Source organism: Canis lupus, chromosome 31 (genome assembly GCF_011100685.1).
Source record: "Canis lupus familiaris isolate Mischka breed German Shepherd chromosome 31, alternate assembly UU_Cfam_GSD_1.0, whole genome shotgun sequence".
NCBI lineage: Eukaryota > Metazoa > Chordata > Mammalia > Carnivora > Canidae > Canis > Canis lupus.
Genome location: NC_049252.1, coordinates 33,145,218 through 33,165,262, shown reverse-complemented (window position 1 = coordinate 33,165,262; position 20,045 = coordinate 33,145,218). Strand labels below are relative to the sequence as shown.

The 20,045-nt window shown below is 43.7% G+C and overlaps 1 protein-coding gene across 7 annotated transcripts in view; it reads left to right on the top strand.

Moving 5' to 3' along the window:
• ERG (ETS transcription factor ERG) overlaps positions 1-20,045 on the top strand; it is a 186,046-nt gene that overhangs the window by 155,915 nt on the left and 10,086 nt on the right. For 6 of the 7 annotated variants that reach the window (XM_038581504.1, XM_038581503.1, XM_038581499.1 and 3 more), the window contains 4 exons: positions 9,801-10,004; positions 10,825-10,905; positions 12,852-12,923; positions 19,880-19,948. In XM_038581504.1, coding sequence (XP_038437432.1) covers positions 9,801-10,004; positions 10,825-10,905; positions 12,852-12,923; positions 19,880-19,948 — 426 coding nt within the window. The remainder of the gene's footprint in view (positions 1-9,800; positions 10,005-10,824; positions 10,906-12,851; positions 12,924-19,879; positions 19,949-20,045) is intronic. The other variant, XM_038581500.1, reaches the window with a different exon arrangement.

The following is a 20,045-nucleotide window of genomic DNA, read 5'->3' as shown; positions in this document are numbered from 1 at the left end:
ATCTTCAATCCAAACTTTACAGAATATTCCTGCAGAGAAAGCTTCACTGTAAAATGACTCTGTGACTCCAAATTACAAAAACAGGAAGAAGCAATCTACCTAGAGCAGGAGTCAGCAGAAACGACAGACAACATGATGAAGCCTCAAGAATGTTAGATAATTGAAGCATGGGATTGAGACTATAAAGTAAGTAGGTTTAAAAGGGGTTAAACACACAGTAGAAGGAACTAGAAATAGAGGAGCAAGACATTATGGAAAAGAACAGATACTTTTGTTTGTTTTTTTGTTTTTTAAAAATATTTTTATTTATTCATGAGAGACAGAGAGAGAGAGAGAGAGAGAGAGGCAGAGACACAGGCAGAGGGAGAAGCAGGCTCCATGCAGGGAGCCTGATATGGGAGTCGAACCCGGGAATCCGAGATCGTGCCCTGAGCCAAAGGCAGACACTCAACCACTGAGCCACCCAGGCATCCCAAGAACAGATAATGTTGAAGAAGCAGCATGAAAATTCCTAGAAACACAAAAAAGGATTTACAAGTTATCAGGAACTCAGTAGGTGGGTTAAACAGTTGATTTGAAAAAGTCGAAGAGTGAATTAAGGAAAGTAGACTTGCAATTGATTTCAGGGTGCAGATCACTGATAAAGACATGGAATTTATGAGCAAAGGTGAAGGGCAGGGAAGGGGCTCGTGATAATGTGCTGAATCTAATAGAAGTTCCAGAAAGGAGGGAGTAAAAAGAATGGACAAGATGAAATATTTGAAGAGATAAAATCTGACTTGGGGCACCTGGGTGGCTCAGTGGTTGAGTGTCTGCCTTTGGCTCAGGTCATGGTCCCAGGGTCCTGAGATCGAGTCCCGCTCGGGCTCCCTCCAGGGAGCCTGCCTCTCCCTCTGTCTATGTCTCTGCCTCTCTCTCTCTCTCTCTCTGTCTCTCATGAATAAATAAGTAAAATCTTTTAAAAAAAATCTGACTTTTCAAAATTTATGAACAAGACCATTTTCCATATACAGGAAGCAGAAGATAGAAAGAGATAAATAAGAATAAGTACACACTAATCATATTCTGGCAAGACTGTAGAACACCAAAGACAAAGAACTTAAAAACCAGCAAAGAAAAAAGACTATTTGAAAATAATGACAGTTGTAAGGACAGCAGACTTCTCCACAATGACACACAACACTGAGGGCAGTAGAGAAAAATATTCAGTGAGCTAGGAGAAACTGACAAAATTCTAGCTCTCTTCTGGGCTCTTAACTTTTTTTTTTCTGCCATAGACTCATTTAGTAGCTTCTTGAAGCCAATGGGCTCTTTAGAATAAACTTCAGAGGAATATGATTTTAAAAAAAAAACTTTATTAAGAGTGCATTATAATCCATTCTGTAAATTGTGGGGAGAATAAAGATACTCTCAAACAAAAGTCTGAGTTTGTTGCTAACCGACCCTCACTTCAAGAAATAACAGAAAATCTAATAAAGAAAGTAGATCCTAGAAGAAAGGAATAAGATACGGAAATGAGAGCAATGAAATTAGTTGAAATAAGAATAGCTCTAGAGGTGCCTGGGTGGCTTAGTCGGTTAAGTGTCTGCCTTCAGTTCGGGTCATGATCTCAGGGTCCTGGTATTGAGCCCTATATTGGGCTCCCTACTCTGTGGGGAGTCGACTTCTCCCTCTCTCTCTCCCTCTGCCTGCTGCTCCCCCTGCTTGTGCGCGCTCTCTCTCTCTCATTCTGTCAAATAAATCTTAAAAAAAAAAAAAAAAAAAAGAATAGATCTAAAGAGAAATGGCTATAGAGTAACAACCACAACCTCCTAAGTAGGGAGAATAGCAACAGAGTAGAATAAAAACACTGGATAATATCATCATTCAAGATTAAGGATGATCATGATGAGAGTTCAAGACTTTTAAATTCCTTGCTTTCTTTGGGAAAGGGATAAATTTGGTGATTAAATTTGGATTTTGTTAAAGAGTAACAAGTAAAGAAATAGAACTTGAATGTTAAACAGCCAGACCAGTAGAGAAAGGAAAAAAAAAAATGAAGAAAAATCGATAAATTCAATAAGACGCTTACGAAGGAGGAATAAAGAACATATAAAGCAAGGTAAATAAAAAGAACACAATAAGGTGGCAGAAATCAGATCAGTAACAATACATATAAGTAGACCAAAGTTGCCATTAAAGAGAGAGTGATTAGATTTAAAAGAAAATACTCGAAAGTCAATTAAGTACTGTTTACAAAAACATTAACACAAAGAAAGGATGACAGCAAACAGATGGAATAAGATGTACTAGTCAAATTCTAATCAAACTTGACAAAAGTGGAAATAGCAGAAAGCACTACTGGAGATAATTGAGTTACATTCATGAAAACTACATGACAATGATGAACTTGTATATACATAGTAACATAGCCTCAAGATATGTAAAGAATTGTAAAGAGAAAAAGACAAATCCACTTTAGGTGAGAGATTTTAATTTGCCTTTCTCAGCAGCTGATAGATCATTGACCAAAAAATTAGGTATCCATTATCAATTTTAATCCAATGATTTGAGGAAACCTCTACCTAACAATGAGAGAATATGCATTCTTTTTAAACTCTCAAGGGGCATTTGCAGAAATTGCAGAAATTGGCCATTCAATAGGCCACCAAAAAAGAACAACCAGAATCAAAGAAAATCAGTGTTATATAGACCTCATTCACTGGCTAATTCACTAATTCAAAAAAAATTAGAGATCAAAGCTATCAAAATGGTAACTGAACCTCATCTATAAATTAGGAAATTAAAAGGTTCAGAAACAGAATCCAGTGTAGGCTTCTTTTTTGTTTTTTAAAAGATTTTATTTATTTATTCATGACAGACACACAGAAAGGCAGAAAGACAGAGGGAAAAGCAGGCTCCCTGCAAGGAGCCCGATGTGGGACCCGATCCGGGGACCTGGGACCATGTCCTGAGCCAAGGAAGGCAGATGCTCCAAAACGCTGAGTCACCCAGGCGTCCACCAGTGTAGGCTTCTTGAGTTCAAATTTCAATCTGGGGTAAAGTAAAGCCCAAAATGAAGCCAGTTCTCTCTGTTGAGCCTACTTTGTGAATGTAAAGTCTCTCCCTAACAAGAGGCAAAATGTTAAATCTTATTTTTGCAGGCTTTTGAGTGTCTTGGACAGCAGATTGGCAGACTTGCCCAGGGCCTGGTTTTATAAACAAAGACTTCATAGGATTGTGATATGGCTTAGAGGTACAATTTGTGTCGATATTTGTTCTTAAACAAGGGTGATTTTTCTATCTGGAAGCCAATATTTTACGCTGGTATTCAAGAAAAATGACACTAGGGCTTATATTCTCACCAGTTTGACTCTTGCTTAACCTGACTTTTATTCGTTCCTCTGGGGGGTCTCTGACACAGAATGTTTGCCCACATGAGGTATTCTATTTCGTGAAGATTCAGTACGTCTTTGGCAATGCAATATCCTTTTGCCTGATTTAAATATCTACTTAATATTTTCCTGGCATCAGTGGAACGCTACTAGGTCAGAAAACAGTTTCAGGGAAATGTAAAAATAATTTCAACCCTCTACCCACACACCGCTTGCCACCCCCCAACCCCAGCAGTAATTTAAATGGTGCAACTCCTGAACTCTATGCTTCGCCTTTATTATTTTTCTTTTCATTTCAACTTACCGAAATAGCCTTCGTAAAACTTGTAGTTATTAACCATGGAATCAAAGATACAAATAAGAGGCTTCAGAGACTGAGGACTTCTTTTTCCCTTTTCCCTTGGAGTATGGGGTTTACCATTTTGATGTCCATGAAATGTGGACTGATGACACAGCTATTTTCAAAACAATTGGCCCGGAGGCTGAAAACAAAACAACTTATCTTCAGTGGTTCGTGATTCATCTGACAGAAGCACCTCCAAAAGCTTCTCAAAATAAAGCGTAAATCAGACTTTTGTGCTTAAAGGAAGAGGCTGGCCCTGAGATAGGAGATTGTTTATTCCATCTCAGCAGAGTTTGCGATGTGAAATCCACTGTGTGGATGCATTATTTCTCTGCAGTGTTATTGTTGGCAAAGTGCTTTCACATACATTATCTCATTTACTTTTCTATTCCCCTAACATTTCACTTAATTACCCACAGAAAAAGAAAACAAAATCCAGAAAGGTTAGCATTTACATCTAGTAAATCGTTGAATCAGAACCCAAATATTGGTATTCTGGCTCCCAATAAAGCCTTTTATTTTACCACCGAGGTTGCTGTGCTTGATGTAATTGTAATTTGATTCCTCAGACATTTTCAGTGACTCTGAAATTCCTGAATCATAAAGTTCAGGCTTCTTAGCAAGATACTGAAGGCTCCCTGTGATGGTACCCCAACTTTCATCTCCGTCCTCCTGTGTTTGTGTGCCCCCTCTCAAGCCCTCTACTCCAGCCACACCCAATTTCTCACTTCTCCCTCAACACCTCAGGTGTTTCATGTCTCTGCGGGCATGAAGCTGGGCTCTCGCTGTTCCCCTAAACTAAAGGGCTTCTCTGCTTCTGTCACCCGAATCCTGTCAAATGCTTTTCATTTATGTAGTCTCGAGCAAAGCCTTTCTGGTGAAAACTCTGCCTTTTCCCTTGGTAGGTCTCCTTTTCCTTGTCTCCTCTGGATCCTTCTAGCTTGAGTTAATTAATCTTAGACCTCATTTGATGGGAGTCTTGCTTTAGGTCCTTGAATTCTGCATGTTGTTTCATAGAAGAAGGAATAGCCGGCTTCATCATGAGGTCAAGTGATGGGTCCTGAGCCCCACTGGTCTCTGGAGGCCGAAGGTATGGAATGGCACACCTAAACGTAGCTAAAGGTGATGCCTTGGCTGGGGTTAATTCTGTGGCTCCCTCCTGTTTCTCCTTTGTATGCATAGTTGGGGATAAGGGAAGGAGGTAAGGTCTGTTGAATCTTGTGGGACCTTGTGAGCCCCCTTCTGTGATGGCAGAATGGGACAGAAGAAGACAGCTTTGCTAATATACCATGAGCATGGAGGAGACCCTAGAGACTACTGGGGTGTCTGGAGTTGAAGAGAGAGCTGGGACCGAACATACTGACCTGAACTCTACAAAACGCTGCCTACCGCTGCAGCATCCATGCCTGGCCTTGGTAGCTGGGGAAGGTGGGGCTCACTGTGGGACTATCATTGGTGCAGGATTCGGGCTTGCAAGTCTTGTTGTCACTTCCCTGCCCAGAGGGTCATTATAAGTGCTTATCCCTCAAGAGCATCAAGAACTGATCCCCAAAGGAGGTGGTGAGGGAAGGTAAGGGATTAAGAAGGGGCTAGTTCTGCATGCAGTGGGTGTGTTTAGGCACAGGCATGGGGCAGTGGTTCAGGAGATGGCAGGCAGTAGTGTGTGGTTGTAGGATGACAGGATGGGGAGTGGTTAGCATGACATCCCATGAAGATACTGGGGTCTAGCAAACTCAGGCTTCTGCGCTTCATGTTGAGGTGATTGGGCTTGTCCCTTGAAAAGTATTCTCTGTTATGACACCTCCAGAGTAGGTCTGGAATAATGGCACCCCATGAGTAGGTCAGAAAGGACCATCCTTATTTACTCTATCATATAACCATGGTTTGTTTTTCTATTCTTTGCTTATAAACTTGTAGGGCAGGGATGCAGAGATCCATTCCTAAAAAGATTCAGGAGTAATACAACTTTGTGTAACTTTATTCTTTTTGAATGAAACAATCCCCATTAATAAACTGTATAAGAAAGTGAGATTAAAATAGTATGCCCTTGAAAGCTTTATAAAAACACTTTAACAAACATATATGTATATAAATTCTTTGTTGGGGATCCTTGGGTGGCTCAGTGGTTTAGTGCCTGCCTTTGGCCCAGGGTGCAATCCTGGAGTCCAAGGATCGAGTCCCACATAGAGCTCCCTGCATGGAGCCTGCTTCTCCCTCTGCCTCTCTCTCTGTCTCTCTCTCTCTCTGTCTCTCATGAATAAATGAATAAAATCTTTAAAAAAATAAAATAAATAAATAAATTCTTTGTAAGATCTTGTTTTGATTTTGAAACAGAGCAGCATACGTTTTTATAAACAATTTTTAAACCTAAGTATTATATGTCTATTGGAGAGAAAATACAGTTTAGTGAAAAAAAAAAAAATCTCCATCACCTTCTCCCCAGAGACGACAGTTGACATCTTACTGCCAAGCTCTCCAATATTCTTTCTGTGGTTATATTTACATTTCTTCGCCAACAATAATTATGCTTCAGTAATGTTTTCAAAGGTTTCAACTTAATCCACTTTAAGCATTTTTTCATATCAATAGATTCAGCAGTATGATTTTCATTTCAAAGTATCACAGGAATATCCCTAAATGTGCTGCAACTTAACTAGTTTTCTTTGGTTGGACATTTAGGGTGTTTCCAACGTTATGCTATTATAAACAGCACTACAAAGGACATCCTTGAAAATAAATCATTGCGCACATCCTCTATTATTTCCTTACGATAAATTTCTAGAAGTGGAATTTTTAGTTGAGAGACGATGCACACATTTTTTTAAAAGACATTTCAAATGTATTGCTGAATTGTTTGTTGGAAAGGTGGTAGCGATTTATAGTCATGCCAGCAGTACGAGAGAACAGCCATTTCACCAACCCAAAGTGAGAATGTTCGTAATAAGAACAATGCAGGTCTGAGGAATTGGCCTCTGGGGTCTTGCCCATAGGTCTTCGAAAGGAAAACTGAATGAGCCATGATAGTCCTGGGCTTAACAAGGGAAACCAATTAACAGTGTACCAAGGGACCACAGAGAGATTAGACTTCTCTTTTTGGCTGTTTTCCTAAGATGTCATTTTACCATTTTAACATGAAGTCCATGACTTTTGGGAAGATGTTTATATATCATTTTTAGAATATCTAGTTATACCATTAGGAGAAGAAAACGCAATTTCACTCTGGACTGATTTCTAGGAAGTAGATGCTCCTCCCCCCCCCCCCCCCAAAAAAAATAGTCCTTCTAAGTTGTTAAAGGCAAAAACAAAACAAAACAAATATGAAGGGTTTGCCTAATACCTCATGGTGGGATTTAAAGAAATGACCCGAGAAGGCTGGCGGATGGGAAGACCTTCTGTCTGAGAGCCTGTGACTGTCCTCTGCGTAGAACCTAGGGGCATGAGGGCTTGAATTGAAAGGATCCATGTCTGCATAATGAGGAATTGTGACAGGCCATGAGCAAAAGAAGAAAGAAGGACCTTCTATGAAAATAGTCTAGAGTTTTGACCATTTTCTCCCCCAAGGTCAAATCCCAACATAATGGCAAAAGAGCCATCTGAACTTAATGGTAGACAAAGCTAACCTCCCGTGGATACACTCAATTTTCACACACTAACAAAGTATCTCCGCGTGTTTGAATTACACAGGGATGTGCGCACCTTCCTGTCAACACTACCATTTCAGTTTCTGTAGATGGCACAGAATCAGAGCTCTCCTGGGTTTTCAGATTCTGTACACTGGTGGCTGGTTGAGAATGTGAGTGTTACAAAATTGGTTGAAATCCTAACCAGAAAAATGGAACATGTGCCTGCCCTACAGCCCAGCAGTTCCACATCTGGGTGCTCCCCTCAGGCCAGCACTTCCCTGTGCTTAACCTGCATGCGGATCATCTGAGGATCTGATGAAAATACAGGTGGGGAGCGGCACCTGAGATTCTGCTTTTCGAAGTAGGTCTCCCAGGTGATGTCAACGCCTCAGTATCCCAGGACCACACTCCAAGCAGTGAGGCCCATGGGTCGATGGTCTGAACCTCACTTGCACCTAAGAATTACCTGGGGAGCTTTTGATAGTTCTGATGCCAGGGCTGCTCTCCAGCAGAATTAAGCTAGAATCTCCTGGGATGAGACCAGGCTCAGTGCTCCCATCCCCCGTGACTCCAGGGTAGAGCCAGAGCTGTGGACCAAGGCAGATGCCTTCACATGTGCGCGGGAAGGGAGGCACTCAGACGTTCACTGGTCTGTGCGGGTGGTGGTGCCCAAGAGCTGCTTACCCAATTGAACATGTGTTAACTTGAACCCATCTTGAAAACACGGTGGTGGGTGCCAAAAGAAAATCAGATACCATTCATGTTAAGTTTAAAAACACAAACAATACACATAGTTGATACGGTAACAGTATTCAAATACACATAGAGATGATGCATGCATCAAGTCCAGAATGGTGATTGCTTCTGGAATGTTCAGGAGGGGAAAGCGAGGGAGTGGATTCTATTGGATTTGAATCCAATCTTTCAGTTAAAAAGATATGAAACATTAGGGTGTGAAAGGGAAGGGGGAGGGGAGGCAGAGGAGAGAGAAGGAAAAAGGAAGGAAGGGAGGAAGGCAGGGAGGGAAGAGGCGAGACCTCTGGTGCTGTGACGATCTGGCTGCTTCTCCCTGTTACTGCTCTTTACTTCTGGAAACTTGAAGTCTCTCCCAACAGCACACAGCATGTGCCACTCCTGAGTAGCCTGAAACACTCATAAGATCAAACAAGCTTCTAAAGCTATTAGCCATGAAGTGATTCAAAGGGATGACTTATCCCTACACCAGATTCTCACTCATGATCAGAGCATCTTGGCATGCCCAACCTCTAAGGGTCTGTCCTAAGAACCAAGGTCAAGGCTCTCATTTACATATAAAACAGACACGGAAGAAGCAGTCTCTGGGGGTTGCAGCACACTGAGAGACCCTGGGATTTGAACTCTGGGTTGCCCGAGTGTCTCCCATCTGCCAGTATTTGGGGACCTTGAATATCCCTCTACCCGGACTGTTCCTGTGGGGGCAGTTCCGGCTGTATTTCCATGGGGATTCTCCCCAGGGCTGTGCCATCTGGGATCCCACGGGGTCCCCTCCCATATGTGGCATTGCCTGCATGCCTTGGGGTGTTTGCTGCAGCTGTGGAGTGAGAAAGTCCCCCAGCCCTTCCCCTACCCCTGCAGCGCCAGCTAGGTGCAAAACCAGAGTTTCTGCGGGAAAAGCAAGTGACTAACTGACAGCTCTCTCCTAGAAATGCTAGCTCATCAGAGGTGTTAGGGTTTTGGTTTACCTACACTTTACTTCCAATTTTGTGGTCAGGAGTCTTCAGTATTTTGTACAAATACTTTCTGGTGTGACCGTAATTAACACCTTCCCCATGTGTGTTGTGAACTCTATTTTCATATAAAGATGCCCATGGTTTAATAAGGAAAGAAAGTTGCCATTTTTTTTTCATTTTTAAATACATAAAAGTAGGGACCCCTGGGTGGCGCAGCGGTTTAGCGCCTGCCTTTGGCCCAGGGCGTGATCCTGGAGACCCGGGATCGAATCCCACGTCGGGCTCCTGGTGCATGGAGCCTGCTTCTCCCTCTGCCTGTGTCTCTGCCTCTCTCTCTCTCTCTCTCTCTGTGTGTGACTATCATAAATAAATAAAAATTAAAAAAAATACATGAAAGCAAAAGTAAATGAAAAAAAAAAAAGAATAATAATAAAAACAATCCATCCCCAAGTGAAACTTTCGATTTCCCGAGCAACCAGGGGGCCAAGTGGTGGGAATAGTCCTAGGCTTTCCAGAACGATTCACTTTAAAGGCAGTGATCTCTGCCTGTTGAGTCAGTTGTGTTTTTATCTTTCCCCCAGACACCTTGTGACAGGTCCCTGAGCCTGGCTGGAGGCTCTTCTCCTGGGACAGTGGGGGGAAAAGGGGCCGCTCTGGAAAGCTGCGACTGCTGGGGGCCCCGCCTGGGACATGACTCTGCCCTGGGAATGTGTCCACAGGAACTGATGGGTTATGCTCCTTCCCCTTTCAGATCCCACGCTGTGGAGCACGGACCACGTCCGGCAGTGGCTGGAGTGGGCAGTGAAAGAATACGGCCTTCCGGACGTTGACATCTTGCTGTTCCAGAACATTGATGGAAAGGAACTGTGCAAGATGACCAAGGACGACTTCCAGAGGCTCACCCCGAGCTACAACGCTGACATCCTTCTCTCCCACCTGCACTACCTCAGAGAGAGTAAGATGGTCCCCGCTCGGGGCAGAGGTCACTGTCGTGCTGGTTCTGGCTAACCCGAGTGGAGAAGGTTCAAAACAGTTTGTTGACAGCTTCTTCCTGTCCTAGTAGTTCTCAGTTAGGGTCTGAGAGGACCAAATGCTTACCAGGCCGTGATTTAGGTGAACGTGGTAAGAAGCAGCCAGCGCGTGCCCCAGGAGCCCCAAAGTCACATTGGCTTTCAGCTGCCTCCACCAGGGTCACGTCCAGCAAGAAGACCACATGGCAGAGGGAAGCAAAGCTTTGTCTGGTCACACATGACTGAGTCTCCGTGGTGCCCCACCCCGAAATAGCAACAGACGGAAAGGCCCCTCTCTGATGGGATTAGGGGGTTTATCCTCCCTAAGGCTAAACTGGGTCTCCCCCAGATCCCACCTGAACACAGGTTTCCGTTTGGGATCGTGAGATGTGGCTCACCTGACAATGGGAATGGCATATTGGCAATCGGAGGCATGAATTCACGAAGTTTGCTGCATGCTTTAATGTTTCAGGCATCAAGCATGGTTAGCGGGAGATGGAAGTAGCGCAGTAGTTGGGGGTTGTGAACTCTGGTGTAAATGCTTTGCCTGGCATCTCCATCACTCATTCCCTGAATTAAATATGGGCCCACCTAGGTTTTAACACGCTAACAAGCAGCAGGGCCATGGAGAGATTTCCAAGCAGCCCACGATACTAGGGTGGGAGTGGGGAGGTGTTTTTCTTCCTTTTCTCTTCTTTTTTTAAAAGAAGGTAATTCTCTCTTTTTTTTTTCATTTTGATGTTGCTTTTTTGTTTTGTTTTGTAGCTCCTCTTCCACATTTGACTTCAGATGATGTTGATAAAGCCTTACAAAACTCTCCACGGTTAATGCATGCTAGAAACACAGGTAATGCTGGCCCCGCCCCTACCCCACAGGACAAACGTAGGGTCTTGGCTCCAGGTCGCATGCTCTCAGGCTGGATCGCAGGACCCTCAGAGCGGTCAGGAAGACAGAACACAGGATGGTTGAGGGCTTCTGGCTGCGCAGGAGGCTCTGGCTGCTGGAGGAACCAGCGCCTACAGGCAGGGGGTGCCCCTTGGTTTCCGAGCACGCCCCCCTCCCCTTGACCATCAGAGGACTTCTTGTAACAGAGCCGTGCAGAACTAGCCTTTAGCCATGGCCTTAGCTCACGTTGGCTGGATTATAATCTGCTGCTGTTTGTCCTCAAATATACGCTGTGCTGACTGTAGACACTAAAAGCATGTTCAATATAAAGGGGCCCTTAGTATTCCTCCCCCCGCCCTTTTCATTTTTGTTCTTAAAGGAATGTGTCTCAGGACAGGCAGTTTTTATTTATTCCTTTTAGGAAAAGTTTCAGGACATTTCACTTGTCTCGAGTCGAATCTTCTTGCACAGACTTTGGACATTGGCAAAAGGCAGCAGGAAGGAACGCTCATTGGTCACTTTCTATGAGCTTCTGTCGAAAGGGAAGCCGCGTTACAATTTTGGAGGATATGAAATTGGTTACTAACCCAATACTGCTGTTCTGCCTCTAACCACAGATTCTGCGTTTTCTTTATTTATTGCCTGAGCCTAGTAGAGTCTAACAGGATGCTTCGTCCCTGCTAACCTCCCCCCCCCCGCCCCCCACTGCCCTTATAGTAGAAGTTGGCTTTCTGCAGATGATGTGCTCCCGGCTGGCATCCACTGTCTCCCTCCAGATAGAGACCACTACAGAAGCATGGCCACAGGCTGCTCACCCCGCTGTTTCAGCTGCAGGGACCCTGTGCCACCACCCAGGCTAGGGGGGAAAGCTTCACATTCTGGCAAGGCTTGGGTAACCCACTCGTAAGCAAGTTCTTGGCCAGCCTCCCATGGAAGTACAGCAGTGTTCCAACCATTTGCCAGTTTACTTTATAATGTGTAATGTGAGTGAGTCCAGGTTTGAGTGTTACAGTGAAATTGCTGCTTAATCTTGGTCCTCAATATTCAGAACTTTGCGCTTTTAATGTAAAGTAAGGAAGAAAATGCTTTGAGTCATGAGTGCGCCTCTCAAGGCTGATGTGTGCAAATTCTATCTATCGCATCAGCCTATTCTTGACCTTGTGGCCAGGAATAACAAATAACTTAGACAAAGTAATTTCCTTCTCTTAGGAAACACCTTTGGGCTATCCACAGTTTCTGATAATTTCACAGTTGTTTAAAAAATGTATAACAGGGAGTGAAAGTTTCAAGAAAGCTCTGCTTTTGTGACTGTTGTCACTGTTAAACATCAAAGCAGTCAGAGAACAGGACGACCAATTCCAAATGGACTGAACTGCAGAAAGGGATTTTTTTTTCTGCTCACAACAGGGGCATTGATAGAGAGGAGGGGAAACATGCCTCTGAATAGAGATGTGGAGTCACTTTTAATAAGATCCATATATTCTTTGGCAAAATTTTTGCAATTCTTTGGTATGACTTTCTTTGCAAGGGCTCTGTAAAATGTTTTATGGATTTTTATGAATTTAAAAATGCAAAGATACACCATATAATTTTTTTTCTTAATAAGATGAGATTGCTGGTGGGGCTAGGGTGAGTGGGTGGGGACAAACAGATGGGCTTCAGCAAGAAGCTATAAAATCAAAACACAAGACACTATAACAAATGGGGCACAGCTTGACGTCCACTTCCGTAGTCAGAATCCACTTCTGCCCCAAGTGCTCGTCCCTTCCTCCTGAAGTCTGGAACAGCAGGATAGAGGGGCTCACCTCCCTTTGGTGTCACAGGGCAGAGTAGATTTGACACTGTTGCTGAGATCAACAACCACAGCTAAAGACCTTCACATGTTTTGTCTTTCCTTTCGTCTGCAGGGGGTGCAGCTTTTATATTCCCAAATACTTCAGTATATCCTGAAGCTACGCAAAGAATTACAACTAGGCCAGGTACGAAAACGCCCCTGTGTGATCTGTTCCTTGAGACACATCCCAGGATGTCCCGTGAGATCCGTGACCTAAGTCACGTGAGTCAGAGGGAGCGGATCCTGGGTCTGAAGGGAGTCTGAGAAGTCTCATACTGCCTCTGGATCGGGAGCCTAAATTCGATCCGACCATTTCATTCAAAGATCACACCGAAGGTCCCTGACTGCAGAATTCAAAACAGATCAGCCCTTTAACTAGCTGCTTTCAAAGACAGACGGGCAAAGACGGCATGTGGATGCCTGGCAGTCAGGAACCCGTCTGCTCTCGAGGTGATGGAAGGATTTACATCCTTGGGCGAACACGCAACGCACAAGGCATCCCCTTGGTGCTAGTGGCGACTTCCCAGCATGTCCCAAGAGCCAGTCATACAGGGCAGAAGCATGCGATAGATAGAATTTACATCGGACCCTTACTTTACGTCTTTCCTGATGATTTCTCTAGGTAGTTGATTTATGTACCATTTACAGAAAGTACATATTATCAAGTGCTTGTTAGTGACGAGCACAATATTACGTTTTGGGAGTGTGAGGATGAGCTAGGCTTCAGGAAGCATCCCACCTTCAGAAAGCTGGCCTGTTCATTCCACAGATGTCCAGGCGTGCTTCCTGTATGCCAACCACGGAGGGTACAATGGGATCCAGCTTACAGGCGCACGTACGTGCTTTGCCCGAAGTTCTAGATGTTTCAGTAGAGCCACCTAGAGCCAGAGATAGATGCACACACATAAGCATTTAATCATAAGAGCTAGCATCAGAGCCGGAGACAGACACGTACATGTGAACGTCTAGCCTGAAGCTCCCGCCTGACGGTGGAGGCGCCACCTCTAACAGCAGAGACTGTAGGAGCAGGAGGGCTTGCAAATGTACCTCCCACGAAAGGAAGAAGGATGCTCTCCAGAGGAAGGGCCACATGCTGATGGAGGATTAGATGTGTGCCAGGTGGAAAAGGAGGAGAAGGGTATGCACGGTGTAGACCTGTCTCCTCACCAGGACTTGAAATGATAACCTGCCAGCCTTCTACTGAGGATGTGGCCATTCAGGGCACTGGGCTGGTTTTTCCATATTCATTCGTGGATCATGTCTTCCTAGACCCAAGCTGTCACCCTTTGACCTCTGGGTCATGTCCAGAACTCATTTTGAATTCGTCCAGGGCACTAAGCTTGGCACCACTCTTTCCAGTGAGAAAGACGGGATCATTGAGCTAAATAGCAAGAGTGAAGAAGCTTTTTAGCATTGCTCCCACCCCGACACTGCCCTGTTACAGCCATACTGCCTTCAGGCTGGCGATTATCCTCTTCTCTAATCTTGGATGAAGGGTTTGGCCCACTGCTCCCAGGGATCGTGGCGGAAAGGCTTAGCCAAAGTGCTCAGTTACCTCTGCCATTGTAGAGATGGCCTAGGCCATTTAATAGGGAACAAGACCCAGGATCCAGAGTGAACTAGACTGTGAAAAACCCTGCTATTTACCTCTAATAAATGCATCCTTGGGAAAACAAACAGAAGTATAGGAAAATCACAAAGATTTTTGTGAGCATTTAAAAAATATTTCCAAAACAACAACAAAAAACAATAACAACAACAACAACAACAAACATTTCCATCCATACTTAAAAAAAAAAAAAAAAAAAGGAACTTATCTAATATGGTGGGCCAGGGCTTGTTTGCTTGCTTGCTTGTTTGTTTGAAGCTGCCTCATAGATGCCTCTGACTAAGTCACAAAATCCAGGGATTGTGAGCTAGTGTGGGAGTTTGGTCAAAAGGCCACAACATTAGCCAAATCCATTGATAAAGCCCAGTGGTCAGACCAGCTAGCTGGTTGCTTGTTGCTGCATAGGACAGTGGATCCTGGAACCACTTCTTTTTCATATTTTCGGACATAGTAGATTTGGAAAATATGGCCTCCCAGGTGTATAGAGAGGGGGAGGCTGGGAGGTGATGGCTGGGACACCCCTCTGTGCTGCCCTGGGGAGGACAGGTGGCAAAGTCAGGTGCACCTTCCAGAGCTCTGATAAGGCTCTTCCTTGGGGCCATAATTTGTGTGTGACCTGGAAGGAGATCACACCTCCATACCTCCATACTTCCATACCAGGAGAGTCCATTCCTAAGAGTCCGTTTGTATCAAAAATACCTGTTTTGATAGCCGCTGCTGTGATTGTCAAGGGAGATACATACACATTGATATGTGAGCTATAAAGAGTCAAACCCAGCAAGCCAGGACTATTTGCTGAAAGCCAGATTCTGGGTTTCAGCCTTGGAGAAGAGACTTATTTCCCTACTAGGTGGGAGACAGGGATCAACCTTGAAGGAATGCTCTTTTGAGTCAGAAAGCCCTTTACGGTGCAGGTGAAAAGCTTGCACTGGCTCTGGGGAAACAGGGCAGTTCCCAGAGCAGCACTGAGGATCCAGCTGTGCTCCTGTGCTGTCAGAAGAGGTGGTTGCTGGTTGTCTCCCTGTGAGAGGTTCTTGGGCCCTTGGGGATAGAGACCCGAGTTCCCCATTCCCTGCCCTCTTGGTTTGCTGAATTGTGACCTTCATGGCCACTCCATTCTCTAACCCCACAGCCGTGGGAACAGGGCACTTGTTCCAGCCATCCTGCCGGGTCCTACTTCACAGGCCCCCTCCCCACATGTTCTGCCCCCTCCCTTCTTTCTGCCTTGAGTGACCCGTCCCTGAGCTGTTGGTCCCAGTCTACTTTTCCCCTCTTTCCTAGCCTTCCTTCCCAAATGCGTCACTGATTCCTGAGTCTGCTGACTGCTTACCCAGTCAAGTCGCTGTGTCATTTAGTCTTACCCCACAGCTGTCCAAGACTGTTTACTGACTTCACAGACAAGGACACGTGGACATATTACTGCTCTGTTCATTTATCTTCCTTCTCTTCCCAGGCTTGCTTCTATTTGTTTTTCCCAGATGTTCCTGGTTCAAAGTGCACCCTCTTTCGTGATCCCTTTGTTAGGTTAGCATTTAGATCCATCTCTCTCCTACCTACTCTTATAAATTATTGGCACATAGGCATATCGTTTTACATTCTGGTTTTTGTGGTCATGATTTTATGGTGTTTCATGGTTTTTTGGGTTGTGTCAGTTGTAACTACTAGAAACCCTTTCTCCTTCTCTCCTGTAAGTACCCTCTTTCCTTCTCAAACACATGCCTTTTGGAGCCGTGGTCCCATTCATAGGAAAGCTCTGGTGTGTGCCATCAGGGCCATTCTGTAATCTTGTCTCTCCTACTCCATTAGCACACAATCCGTGTACTGTGACACCCATCTTGAATGTTATCAAAAGAGGCTGAAGGGTTGAGCCAGCAAATACAGCCTTGATTTTCGCTTTTCAGCTGGTGCTCTTCTAGGGTTTCTCAGAAACTTAAATGACTCCATCAGAGTTCTCAACCTAGTGATACTCATTGTTACCAGTCGAGTGGCAAGGCAGTGCAGCTATGCATGTTCTCCTCTATCAGGTGCTATATAAAACCTGTATCCCAGTTCATGGCCAAAAATGCACTCTTTGCTTTCCCCCTGGCTAGACTATTACCACAGAGATCTGCACAAGCTATGTGATACAGGAATGCAAGATGTTCCCAGATCTCTATGTCTTTGATAGAGGATATTAGAATACTGTAGGAGGGTCTGGAGGAAAACAAGGAGAATGAATGACTTAATCACATTAGGGTTGACTCCAAAACTTCTTTCCATTGAGTATGGCTTTATTGGTTGGTCCTGGACAATAGCTCTTGGTCTGTCTTCACATTAGCATCTAGGTTCACTGATAGCAGGCAGATCTCATCTTTTCCCTCCCACCTCAGCCAGGGCCCTTTAGCACTACTTTGCAAACATGGCATGGATCCTGCAGAATGATAATGAGCTTTTCCATGGTCCAAGTTCTGGTCCATTAAAAATATAAAGTGAGCAAGTGGACTTGGTGAGGGCTAGAGGATGTTCATCTCTAAGCTTGATGAAAGCAGAATACAAAACTTGGTGGACCTAACACAGGAAGGAGAATAGAATATATATATTATCTTGATTCACTGGCAACCAGTTCCAGCTCCCAGTAAATGAAGTGCTGGTATGGAAGGACCCAAAACCAGTAAAACTCCCTATTTTTAGTTTTGTGCTTTTTGATCTGGATCATGGCATTAAGCACATTTCTGTGGTAACCCTAAGCTGCCCATGAATGGCTTTTATAAATTTCAGTTTCTAAAACACATAGAAAAAAATGGAACTGATGCCAGAAAGCAGCCCTTCTCTGACATGGGACCTTCTGCCAAGTGTATGAGTTAATTACCTCGAAGATCACGGTTCAAGAGAAATGGAGAGTATATTGAAATGAGTGCCAAAAATTAAATGTAAAATCTGTTCTTAGTAGAAGTTCTATGTCCTATTGTTAGAGACACATCGCAAATGTGCATGGAGTCCTAATTTCCCAAACAGCCCAGGAGTAGGACTGCCCAGAGCTGGCCATGCTGTGGGGTGGGAGGTGTGGCTGGAGGGGCCCCCCTCATGACCTCCTGTCTCACTGTGGCTTCATTCAATCTTTCCCCGGTGTCCCTTCCCCCTCCCACTGGAGGGGGGCTCAGTGCCCACAGTGCGTGAGCGGTAGCAGATAAGGCAACATTGGACCAGAATTTCATGAACGAAAACAAAAGCCTACTTATCTTCCATAGCAATATGTTTATGAACATGTTAATCATTGTTCATATAAACATCTCAAATTCTTGGCTAAAAGTCAGACTTGGTGTTGTTTAGGTCCTGACTTATTTTCAAGGGAGGATGGAACATAGTTATACATCCTAAGAAGGATTTATGAATAAAAAGTTTCAAAATATTTTTCTCTTAGTAGTTGGGTGTTTAATTTTTTTCAGCCACACTTCATGAGGAATACTTTTATGATTAAAGTGGTAGTGGACCAACCTACTGACATTCGCTGTTCATTCTCTTAGCATTCTCTCTGGTGAAACCCAAATTAGAGCTCTTTGCGTGCATTTATTCATTTGTACTGACACGCTCAGATAATAATTTTGAGATTATTATCTGTAGGAACACAGATTCCTGCCTAGAAGCAAGTTGTTATAGTTGCCTTGCTGGTCCAGTTTTCTTTCTGAGACAATTCTCAAACTGAAACTGGCTGACCATGTTTTAGACAAAATGCAACTGGATAAGTCTCCACGTGCAAAGTGCTCCCAGAGACTTAAGTTGAAATACAGTTGTAAATTGATAGCGGCTGCAGATTTAATTCCCATGGGCAACCCCAGCACCAGGAAAGTGAGAATCTGAGGAGCTGAGTGGGAAGAGGCTTATGGTCCAAACTGCAAAAATGCCAGTGGAAGAGTTTACAAAGAAAAATTATCTAACTCAACCAAAGCTATAGAGGGTAGGATTTCATAGACCACACTGGTTGAGATGCTTGTAGCCAAACAGACCAAATAAATTAAGGCAATTCTGTGTTGAATTTCACGTTGCATTTCAGTGGTATTCTCTTTGGGATCCAAAAATAGGAAGAGATGCATCTTTTTTTAACGTAGTCAGACTTTCTGAAGACTGGTCAAACTACCAGTCTAAAGCAGGGTCAAATCCTCTGTTTAAAGAGAGGCTTCAAACAAATTGCACTGCCCTTCAAGTGAGATTTTACAGTGATTTCCAGGTGTCTGGCAACAGAAATACCTGAAGTATCTGGCTGTGGCTTTCAATTGGTTCAGAATGACACATGGCATTGAAGTGAGTACCCATCAATTTAAGAAGACATAGTTTTGAAGTGGTTCTTTAATGAGATTTCATGTAGAAATCATTTTATGTATGCAAGACTATGCGTGGTAATGTGTGGGAGTATATTTTTGAAAGAACCTTGAAATGACTTAGAGTCTTCATAATCATTAATAGAACTTGCACTGAGGATGCAGAAGTAAAGTTTGCATTGTAAAGTGCAATGAAGATTTATGAGACAAATGATAATGCATTGCAAATACAAAGAAATCATTGGTATATGCTTCGGCTCTTATGCTCATCGTTAATGTGTTGCATGGGCAATACTATTTCAGTCTTGCAGTTGATTTCATGAAATTCTTTTAGAGAAATTCTAAATTCATTTAGAGAAAAAGAGAAAGTAGATATTGACATAGGAAAATAACTGGACACTTAAAACTGGTGTAATATAACTGGGTGAGATTATAAAAAGAAAATGAGGGGTCATTGAGAGAGCCAGCTGATGGATAAGATGACCATGCCCATTTCCAAGGAGGAAGAGAAAGGAACACGAGTGTCAGTTGGTGGACTTAGGGGCAGACCTCAAGCAAGAATTGGTGGGCTTATCAAATCTGTGAGCACTGTTTTGGATGGTTCATGAAGATAACAAAGGGATGAATTTAAGTTGGTTGCAGATGGAAGCAGGTCAAAGTAGATTGTTAGAAACTCTAAAAAATGGTCTTGACCTGTGATTGTAAGAAGTTTCCTTGGAAGACTCAGCAAACCCTGCAAGAGTCTGTCAGTGCGAGTTGTCAGATCAATGGGTGAAAATGTTAAATCAGTAAAATAAACAAAACAATAATTTCTAAGTAAAATCCAAACCTGGGCAGCCCGGGTGGCTCAGTGGTTTTAGCACTGCCTTCAGCCCAGGGCATGATCCTGGGCTCCTGGGATCAAGTCCCACATCAGGCTCCCCGCATGGAGCCTGCTTCTTCCTCTGCCTATGTCTCTGCCTCTCTCTCTCTCTCTCTCTCTCTCTCTCATATGGATAAATAAAATCTTTAAAAACAAAACAAAACCCAAATCTAATGGGATACAGGTTGGATATTTCTTTGAATTACTGGATTTTCTTCCACAATATTTATTCACATATACACAAAAGTCACAACATTCACAAAAAACACAGAACACAAAATTTCTATTATAAAATTACATTATTGATCTTTCAGTCAATTTATTTGTCTTTGCAGATTTACCTTATGACCCACCCAGGAGATCAGCCTGGACTAGTCACGGCCACCCCACCCCCCAGTCAAAAGGTACAGTGTTGGCTCAGCTGCTTGAATCTGCAGGTCACTAGGCAGCAGATAACCATTGATAGAACACAACGATTTCTGCAGCAAATCTATGCTTTTT